At 53.4% G+C, this 10,714-nt stretch overlaps 1 protein-coding gene across 3 annotated transcripts in view; it reads right to left on the reverse strand.

Moving 5' to 3' along the window:
• The window catches only part of TBX15 (T-box transcription factor 15), a 94,964-nt gene extending 85,474 nt beyond the window's left edge, over positions 1–9,490 (reverse strand). The window contains exon 1 of one of the 3 annotated variants that reach the window (XM_050976018.1): positions 9,220–9,490. Coding sequence is in view for 1 of the 3 variants with exons in the window: in XM_009102606.4 (XP_009100854.1) it covers positions 4,376–4,577 (202 nt within the window). In the remaining 2 variants the exon portion in view is untranslated. Of the gene's footprint in view, positions 1–4,375; positions 4,912–7,008; positions 7,130–9,219 lie in introns of those variants that run through there. The other 2 variants (XM_050976020.1, XM_009102606.4) reach the window with 2 other exon arrangements.
• Between the last annotated feature and the right edge of the window lie 1,224 nt (positions 9,491–10,714).

Below are 10,714 nucleotides of genomic sequence, written 5' to 3' on the forward strand. Positions count from 1 at the left end.
GGAGCGGGATTAGGGTGGACATCGGCGCAACCTCCCGGGAGACACAGGAGAGCAACACGCCTAGAAGAGCTGAAGGTTTTACTCTTGTCAGCCACTGAAGGGTTTGTCAAACTCCCGGATCTTAATCGTACGGATAAGCACATGTAATAAACACATTGTGGGTCTTAAAATGTGTGTCGTGTTTTTTCTGTCTTTGTAGAGGCTCGCAGTAGTTCGCCAGTGTAGATTCAGATAAACACAAGGAACGAATAACTAAACTCTCAAAACTGCCTTGCTTTCTTTTGTTTAATTTGTTGTTCGGGGGCTGTTTGTTTGTTTTCGGGTTGTTTAGGCGTTTTTAACAGGTAGGTGCACTTTTAATATATGCAACCAAAAATAGCGGTGGGATGGACGTGTGATACAAAGACTGCACTAGCAGAAAAATTCGTTTACAAAATGGCTTGTGTGTTTCTTCGCGAGGAAAAGGACGGTCCCAAAGCCGAAAAAGTCTGTCTATCTAGCCGCCGCCCCGTTTTGTTCTGCCTCTGAAGCGCCTGTGCTCGTCTCGCCGTGAAGAGACCCTGACCGCCTGAAGGAGCAAGCCGTATTTTTGTGAAGGCAAACGCGTCCACGGAAACACGTTCCCACCCACACTCTCCAAAAAAATTTTTAAAAGTCTTAAACTTTCGACAAGGAAAGGAGCGCGTTCGGCTCTGCCTCGGTCTGTCCCTGCGCCCTTGGGGTGGCGGACGGACGGGCCGACCAATGCCACGGCCGTAAACGACGGTAAACAATATATTCATCAGGGAGGCAACGCCTGGGGCCCCCGTGACCTTTCCGCTGCTCAGGTTAAATCTATAAATACCCAGAAGACATCCGAGCCCATTGTTTTGCTGCCCTCTGAAACCGAACCTGCCAAGGGGACGGAGGGGCGTCCCGCCACCCTCCTCCTCCTCCTTTGGCCTGTCGGCGGCGAGAACCGAGTGCCGGGGGAGGATGCGGGAGCGCGACCGTGGGCGGCGGCGGAGCAGCGGAGGAGGCTGCCCGGAGCCCCTGGGCGAGCTCTGCCTCCCCCGGCCCGCCGCTCCCGAGTGCATGGGGTGGGAAAGAGAAGGTGAGAGCCGCTGTAATCCCGAATTCCTTTTCACAACTTCGTGGTTGAACACGCACATGAATAAAATCCTGGTTTGTTCCCCTTTTAAATGAGTCTCGTAAAAAAAGCACATTAACTCTGGCGACAAAATTCACGGCTGAGACATATATAACTCGGATGCTAGGGAGATGTCCCTTATGTCTCTTACAAACCTGGGGGATTTATCCGCTTGCTTTTCTCACCTTTGCCCACGCCACCGCCCGACCCGGCACCTCCCAGCCTGTCACCTCGCTTCTCCCGGAAAGATGCGGCCCCGGAGGGAGGGCAGGTCTCTCGGGGAGACTCGGTCTCGCCAATATCCTCACCGAAGAGTTTGGGCACGGCTGTAAGATGGCACGACAGGGGTCAGGGATTCCGCCAAAACGGGGAAACAAGTAGCGCTGCCTCCCAGACACTGCGGTTTGTACACGTCCAGCACAGATCCGCACCGATGCGGGGGCTGAAGCGGGGCCGCTCCGATGCCTCCCCCCTCACCCCTACCGGAGGACGTGTCCCGCGCTTGGGAGAGTAATCCTCAAACCCGCCTTTTGCACGGAAAAGATCTGGGAAAAGGAGAGAGAAGCCTTAATCTATTTGTGGCCGCGTTTAGCTCCCCACACTGAATAATTTTCAGACTTTCCCGCGCTGAAATGGAGGCAATTTAGGCGAAAACATCGATAAATGGGGCTAGACCGATTTAGGTTATCCCACGAAAATCAGGACATAATTTCCCAGCGCGTACTGTACGACTTGCGGCCTCCCCGCTAGCACCCCCGCACCAGCAGTAGGAACAGCCCGTCGCTACTCGGGGGCAGCGGTATTGAGTGTTGAACCTTTGGGACGCCATAAAAAATCCCTTTCCTAATTTTTTTTCTATATCGCTGGAGATTTGGCAAGTTTAAAATACGTTAGGTACAAAGTTTGTTCTTAATTAGGTCTTGTAAAGATGGAATTTGGTGGTCATTATAGAGCCGCTAATCAATTTTCACCCAGCAGCAAAAGTACACCGCGGAGGAATTAGGTTTAATGAAGTGACTGTGCAAATTACAGTCGCGGACTTTATTTAAAGTCTATCAACCTCCTAAAAATTATTTCTCAAACTGTTCTTGATTTCCTTTGCTTTATGAAAAACATCACGGTTACTTTCTGAGGTTTCAGGCACTAGCAGCCATTCTCTCCCGCTCTCCACTCTGGCGCACGGAGAGTTTTCCAATTTTCCAATTCGAATTCACAGAGAAATAGGCAAATTAAACTTTTAGACTGTATAAAAACATAACCCATTGCGGCTAAAAATTTATTAAAAACGGTTCTAAAAATTTTTTAAACGGTTAAAAAGGGGGGGGAAGAAAAAAATAAAACTGATGCACAGATACTCTCTGTTATTAGAAAGCGGATTTTTGTCTATGATGGCGTAATTATTCTTTTGAACAGGGAAACCTCTGAAGCCGTAGGCTACTTTTTGACTGGTTGATCGCTGCTGTTCCCTTTCCTTTATGCCAGTCCTTCCGCTGAGAGAGACGACCCTGGCAGCAAATATTACCTACTTCTCTTTAGGATCCGCACCGGGAAAGACTGCTGCTGTTAAAAGAAAATTGAAATGCGGTTCCCTGAGGGTGTAGAGGGGCGAGGTCTTCATGGTCTTTAGCTCCCTTCAAAAACACCTTAAATATCATTTTTTACAGCAAATATTTTTAATAACTCGATCCAAAAATCTTTTTCTTTTTTCCCCCTCCTTTTGTTTTTGTTTTGTTGGTTTGGGTTTTTTATTCTTAGGTTTGGGCAGCTAATGCTAATTGATAGCTCAGAAAACGTCACACAAAATAAATAAAAACGAAATTTAAAAGGTGTTCCAAGTGCAGGGGAATGGACTTGGCAGGAGTGGAGGATATTTCTACCTTTTTTCTTAGGGCTACGCAAAGAAATCGTTTGACTTTTTGGCCCATCCGAACACACACAAAGCAAAGAGAAATCACCTAAAATTCTCTTTCTCTCCACACTAAAACTGTGAGAGCGGGGCCGCTCCCTCCGTCCCTTTTTAAGGCCCTGGGGAATGGGGCGTGGGGACAGCGAGAAGGGCGCGGGGACAGCTCGGGGAGCGAGGCCTGGCCCGTTTTCACCCCCGGGATCGCCGCGGATCCGCGGCTGCGTTTGCGGAGCCGTCGCTTTAGGCCGGAGAGGAGCGGCCGGGGGTACAAGAGCAGACCGAGGGTTTGGCTTGAGCCAAATGAGAGCTTGCGAGCTACCGGATCCCTTTTACATAAAAATAAACAAACGAGACTTTAAAGTTCAAAGTACAGACTCCAGGAGGGAAGTGCCGTGCTCCCTCTGCGGTAGCCCCGTCCCGCTGGCCTTGGGGCCGCGGGCCCGGCGCTGCTCCGTACGCGGCTCCCGGGAGGAGCCAGGCTGGGGCGCGGGGCTGGACTCCTCGCTGTGCCCCTTACCCGCTGAGCTCCTTTTCCCTGCCGGGAGCGTTTTCCCTCCGGAGAGGGTAGGGACCCCTCTGCGTCCCCCCGCGCTTCCGCCGCGGTTTGTTCGCTCCGTCCCGGGAGCGGAGCGAGGCCGCGCCGGCCGGAACCCAGCGGGTCCGGTCCCGGGAGAAAGATCCCGAGCTGCGGGAGCACACAGCGGGTCTCCATCGCTCCGAAGAGCCGGCGACCCTCGCCCCGGAGCAGCACTGATCCTGGATGCCCACATCCTCCTCCTACACCAAAACCTCTTTTTAGGGCGTCACTGTTTCCGCGGGGAGTACGCGGGGGGTGGCCGGTGACTCGGAAAGAGGAGAGGGGTGCATCTCGTACCCCACCCCTTTGCCCCCGATCCACGCGGCAACTCCAGTTCGGGGCTCGGGAAACTGGGGCAAAAAGAAACGCACGTCCCGAGACACCCGGGAAGGACTACCGCGATCGGCAGGCACGGAGGGAGTGGAAGGAGAGAGGGTTAAAAAGGAAGCAGAGGGGACACGCCGTCCCTCGCGGGAGATCATGGAGCTATGTGGGGGGGAAAGAGACACAGCGAGAAAGAGAAAGTTCCCGTAAACTGAAAGGAAAAAACCCAACCAAACAAACAACAAAAAACCCACAAAAACAACAACAGCAAGAAAAAAAATCTCCGCAAAATTCCCGCTTCTTTTTTTCTGTACTCCCAGTCTCGGATGTTTTCCGGGACGCGTTGCCCGGCGGGCAGCTCCCGACAGGACTCAGGGCGAGAAGCTGGGAGGGAGCGGGGCAGGAGGGGGGGTCCCGAAGAGAAAGGAGTCGCACTAACCAGGGTTGAGGTCCAGGCACTGAGTCGGGTCTTCATTGTCCCCCAGCTGGCCATTGGGGCTGAGGCTTTCCATGGACAAATCCAGCCCCTTGTCCTCCCAGTCTCGCAGTTTCCTCTTTTTATTTGTCCCGATCAAGGCTTCTACCGAGAAAGCGTGCGCTCGGGAGCTGAGGGCCACCGCCGATCTTCGCCTCTCACTCATCTTATCGCCCAGCCCAGACCCTTGGGCAGAGGAGCGACCAGAGGCTGGGAGCGCACAGCTCGGGGACCAGAGGCAGAGCCTCTTGCCTCTTTCTCCCCCCCCACCCCTCCCCAGCTGCACCCCCAGAAGAACCAGCCCTCAGTCTCCTGAAGGCACTACATGAGGCTGCAGATACTCCGCAGGCAGAGCCAGGAGGGTGTGCTCAGCCCAGGTCCCAGCACTTGCTCAGAGGGGCTGCAGGCTGGATTTCTTTTCTTTTTTTTTTTTTTTTTTTTTTTTTTTCCTTCTCCCCTTTCCTTCTGTCTCTCTCTGATTGATCCAAACTTCTGGGATTTTTTTTTTTCCTCCAAGAGTTAGGCAGGCTGCGTGCGCCTGTCAGGGAAAAAAAAAAAAAAAAAAAAAAAAAGGGGGAAAAAAAATGTCCCCGGCCAATAGGAGGGAGAGCTCGGGAGAGACCCAAAAGCTGAGACCCAATAGGGAGGGGAGGGAGACTCAGGCTTGAGGGAGAGGAATTTTGGCCATCTGAGTCCAGGAACACCGGCCGGGAGAATTAACTGTTTGAAGAACGGGGAGCCAGTAGGAAACCCGTAACTCTAAACAGAGAGAGGTAACAGCTCCCGCACTTCTCTGCGCCGCACCCAGGTTTCCCAAACGCTGCTGCTGGCTAATCCCCACGAAAAGTACCCGAGAGGTGCTTTACCACCCAGCGGCGCCGGGTGATGGCGTGTTTTTAAAACTTCATTTATGCCATGTATTACTTGCCCTTGCCGGCGGAATCGGTGTTAGGCAGAAGCAGAAGCAACGTCTCGAGGGGGTTGAAATTTCACTTCAAAGCGATGCGTGTCCGTGGAGCGGCGGGGCTTAGCGGGCGGCGTGGGCTGGCAGGGAGACCCAGACACACCCGGGAGTGGGGAGCGCCTTCTTTTTGGGAAGGGATTTTTATCTAGATAAAAATAATTTTTTCCCTTTCCCGCTTCTTTTTGTCACTCTAGCTACAGCGAAAACAAAGCCGCTAGGTACAAATCCCGGCTGCTTGCCTGGATAATATTCAGCATTTTATTTCTGCTCTCTTGTTCACTCTGCCCTGACATCCGCCCGGCTGAGGCGGGTCCGCAGCTGCTCCCACGCCCCTCGGTCACGCGTGGCACGGGGGGGCTCGCAGTGAAAAGCAGCAAGGGCGGCTTTTGAGAAGGTGACAGAAGCGTGTGCTTTCATTAGCTGGTGGGACCCCAGAAAAATAGGTGAAGTCAAGCGAAACACTGTACACGGAAAATACAGCGGGGAAAGCCGCGGGGGGTTAATTCGACACAAGTTCAGAATAAAATATAAATAATTATAAAGTACGAGAGGGGATTAGCCTGAGCCGAACCGCGGTGGAAAAGCGGGCAAGGAGACCCATAAATTCTCAGGAAGGGATTGTTTTTGTCCGTTGCTTCTCAGCTGCTCCCCGAAGGTGAAGAGTTGCTTAGGGCAGGTTTTTCAGAGGCGATTTTTTTTCTATGGGGCTGGAAACAAGTGAAAGGGGCACGTATAGGAGCGTAGGGGGAAAAGACACTTTCTTTTGCTCCGAGTGAATCCATGGTGCCCACGGCGGCGCAGTACGGCGGAGCCCTTCAGCCCTCTCTCCCCGGCCTAAAGAGCCGACTGACAACAGCCCGCCGGGGTTCCCACTCACGGAAACGGATTTCTAATGAAAAATGGGGAAAGAAGCCATTTCTTCGAAAATCCCGGCTAAACCCTGTTATCTAGGCCGAGGAGCAGGTTTTGTACGTCTCCATCACCCGCCCTGCAGCCCTCATCCCCCTCCCCGCGGCTCCTTTCCCCTCCCCTCCAGTACACCTCCTTGACAGGTCACTCTCCGCGGGCTCAGCGACGGGCACAGCGGCGCTGCCACACGGAGTGGATGTCGTGTATTCCCCACCCTGGCTCTGCCCGCTTCCCGGCCCCACGGGGAGCCGTGCCGGGCAGGAGTAGCAACAAGAAGGGAGAGAACGAGGCAGGGGCTTGGAGGAAGCCGACAGCGGGAGCGGGGACTCGGAGGAGGGCACAAGTGTTTCCAGCGGGTCCCCCAACTGTGTGTCTTTTCCCAGGCGAAGGAATGTCTCAAAAAAAAAAAAAAAAAAACTCCCCCAAAACCCCATCAAAACAATTCTTTTCCCTCTTTCCTAAAGCCTCGGAAACACTTGTCTGGGATGCAGGCACCGAGGAAGACTTTCAAAGAAGCTGGAAGGAGATTTTAGCAAAAGAGCTCAAGAAAACAATGGATTATTTATAGCGGTTTAGTGAAAAGAAATGATGCTGGAAAGGCAGGGAGATTTAAGCGAATTTTGGGAACTGATGTAAGAACTCAGAAATACGTTTTCCAGAGCAGTAAGTGTGGTTTTACGGGTGGACGGTTTAAAGCAGCCCCGACCCCTTTTGGGTCTCTTACCTTGGGGCTCTCTCCTGTGCCACCCGAGGTCTGCGAGCTGAGGTGTCGGAGCACTCCGCGCCCGGCTCTGGCAGCCGAGCGCAGCCTCTGCAGCACCGACAAGAGACACGGCGCGCTTTCCAAGCCAATACGGCCCCTAATTGTCAAACCCCAGGGAGCAGACCCTTTTGCCAGGGGCGGGAGAGCAGCTCCCCGCGGTCCCGGACATCGCTCCCGGAACCGCGGGGATTCACGGCCCCGACGACTGCTCCTCTCCTCCTCCCTGGCCCTATCCTGGTGCCCGGGAGGTTTGGGACTGCTCGCCCTCCCTGTGCCCGTCCGCGCCGGGCGGTGCGAAAGCGGCAAGCACAAAAGCACCGCTGCTCCGCCGTGCGAGAGGAGAGAGAGGGCGGCCCCTGCAGCGACCTTGCGGCCCCACTCGATATGCCGGGGGAAAGGGGAGGGACAGAGAGCTGCCCCCTCGCAGGTTTCGCTACCCGCTGCGCTAAGAAAGCTCACCCTCTCCCCGAGCCGGAGGATGGGAATTCGGTTGAGCCTTTGCACCGAGATCTGACTGAGCAAAACGCGTCCGCGCCCCCCGCGCCCGGGCCCCGGGGCTCCTCTCCGCCGCAGCGGCACCGGGGCCAGGGTCCCCTCTCCCCGCGGCGAGCGGCGTAAACCTCGAGTCTACCCGAGGCCTGGCCTTAATCTGGATTCAGATCCGACTCCGACCCCCGGCTGCCAGAGATGAATGCGTCCCTTTGCCTGGTCTTTATTCCAACTCTTACTCGCAGGGGTAGCTCCCATTAAATCCAGGAAACTGCTCCCTGGAATAAAGTGGCAGGAGCAAGGGTCGCAGGGCCAGGCCTCGGGGTTTATAAAGAAATCATTCACTTCTGCTTTCCAGTTGTCGCAGAGCGAGCCTGAAAAATATTTGTTTATATATGGAAATATTTGGGGAAAAAAAGAGAAATAAGGGGAGCCGGCTGCTGGGTGGGAGTGCTGTCCAGATGTGCTGTTTGCAGGGGCTGGGCCACTTTCAAACCCTTCTCCACAGCAAGAAAAACCTTTCCGAAGGTTTCCCCAGATCTAGCCCGTGGATTTATTGTTATTTCTCTTTTTGAAAAAGTTAGTAATCGAAAACAACGTTAAAACCAGGCTGTCTGATAACGTGAGCGAGCGATTTGCTGGGCTTTAACACAGCGCCGATTATCTTCGAACGGATCGAGGATTTCGAGAATGGCTCTCTAGAAAGAGGCAAGTTTAAAGCAAGCACAAGTCACCGCTTGGAAACACGAGCGAGGTGATGTTCCCGTGCGGCGCGGGGTCAGTTACTGTGACTGGGGAAAAAAAAATACGCCTGCAATTTATTTTTATGGTCTGCACAAACGGTATTGTTGCGTATATTAACTAATTCATAATTATACCCCTATTATGCTGTTGATTCGTTCCCCCTCCCCTTCCCCCGGTTTTCTCAGGCTTTGAGAATTGAACCACCGCAAAATATTTACAGTCTCAAGTGTTTTTAAATGGGCTTTGTTTGTGTTTTACAGAATAAAAATCTCTATTAGTGTTTAAACAAACACCATGCCAGTCTCTTAAGCCTTCCAGATGTTTGCAATAAAATGTCAGGTTTTGCCTTTGGGACTCGAAATAAAATTTAACTACCTTCACCCTGTAATTATTCTCTTAGCTCTCCCTTCCTAAATTTATCTGCTTTCTATCAGGACAGAAAAAAAAATCCGATTATACACTTGAACTATAAAAAACAGCCACTACTTTCCCTCCATTTTACCAGGACTTCTCCCCTGTTTATTTCGGCCCGTATATTATTTTTGTCTCTCCTGTTTTCGGGGCGGCAGAAGGAGACCAGGCAGAGCAGAGACGCATCGGCACGTTTGCTGGGCTTAAGGCAACAAAATGCCCCTTGTCCCCGGGTCTCTCCCCTTATTCAGTGTTCCCGGTGGGGAGGAGAATCGGGAACTTAAAATTGTCCCTGAACTTCCACTGGCTCCGGGCGTCACTTTTCTCCAGGCACCAGTGAGACCTGACTGCATTTCGGAGCCTCCCCGCGGAGCTGCTTGGAAATAGGCAATTATGATGAATAATTCACACAAAGCAGGTTCCCCTCGCAAACAAAGACCAAAGTCCCGGCTAGAGACCCTTCTGCTTTCTCAGCTACTGACTTGGGACAACACAGGCAGGATTAAAAGCCATGCATTTCGTATTTACCACGCCAAACTTCAGAATAACCCGGAACGATAAGCGGGGCACTAGATGATTTCTCTCTTCATTTGCAGACTACAGACCCGCTTTCCCTGCTTCTCAGCAGGCTCGCGGAGTTTCTGCCGCTTTCAGCTCTCGCTGCTTGCGTGAAACCCGCAGACACACACGGGCGAGCTGCTCTGTTCCACGCTCCCTGTGCGCTGCAGCCGCCGGGCACAGCCTGGGGGCGCGCCCGCTCGGCACTCCCGGCTTCACACCCACGGGCGCCCCGGACCCAATCCCGGCCGTTCCTGCCGCCCGCTTTTTTATAAGGTATTTATTTTTCCTCCCTCTTCTGCCGATTTTCTCCCTGCCTTGTGCTGAGATCTCTGCTGACAGGTGAATCCTTGTGGCTGCAGCTCTCGGATGGCGAGAGGCAGGAGGCAGCTCCACAGAGGGCAGAGGCTGGCAAGACCACCGGAAAGCAAGGCTGACCACCACCCCCACCCCCTTCCCCCCAAAAAAAAAACCTGCGCAGCGCTTGGCTCCATGCGAAACAGAGGTGTCCAATCAGCCATACCACCCGCCACATTACCTTCCTGACAGCCTTATTTGCACACACACACTCACACACCCGAGGAGAGGCGGCAAAGCCAGCCGAAGTCGCTCACACAGGGTGCTGGTGCCGAGGAGAAGGTGCAGATGGGCTCCTGGGCTCCGCTGCCCCCCTGCGCCCCCCCGGCCTCATCCGCGCTGGGTCGCTGAGGTTTCCTCGGGGCCTCCTTCTTCCTGCCCTTGCCCCTGTTTGCAGGTGGACTCTGGAGTGCTGTTAGCCGGCGAGACGGGACCGAGAGGGATTTCCAAGCGGTTCATAGGTCTGGGTTGGGTTGTTTGTTTGTTTTTTTGGTTGATTTGGTTTTTGTTTTTGTTTTTTTTTCCCAATACATAAACCACCCTGAAGGAATTTCCGAGTTCTAGAGAGTTAGGAGACCTCGGGAGGAGCGGAGAAAAGCCGGCAGCGAGGCTGTATCTAGACAAACTCCAGGACAAGAACTTTAACCAGATCTACCGTCAGAGTCAGGGCACAAGAGCTGGTCTTGAGAAGGTCGCCGGCCAAGCATCATCTCCCGGAGGCCGAGGGGCTCAGCTCTGCCGTGGCTCGGCACTCCTATGACCCCAGATCGGGATGTGTATGCCTACCTTATCACCCTACAAAGAGCACCGGGAAAGCCAGGCCAGGATCAGGCGTGGGTCAGCCCACGCGCGAGTCTCGGCAGGGAGATTTTGGTCTGAAAGGTGACTGTTCTCTGCAGGGAGGCTGACTACTTTTCCATCGGAAAAGTAAAAGAAATCAGTGTAAAGCTGGTAGCAAGCAGCTTTTACGCAGAGGCTCGTTGCAGAGCTGCTTCTTCGCAGATAATTGCTGCTATTATAATTTGGGATCGTTCGAGGGAGTTGACGTTTGGGGATTTGTTTTTTTGTTGGATTATTTTTCCAGCCCAAATGCAACCCTCGGCTCCCA

The sequence above is a fragment of the Serinus canaria genome, chromosome 1 (genome assembly GCF_022539315.1).
Source record: "Serinus canaria isolate serCan28SL12 chromosome 1, serCan2020, whole genome shotgun sequence".
Classification (NCBI taxonomy): Eukaryota; Metazoa; Chordata; class Aves; order Passeriformes; family Fringillidae; genus Serinus; species Serinus canaria.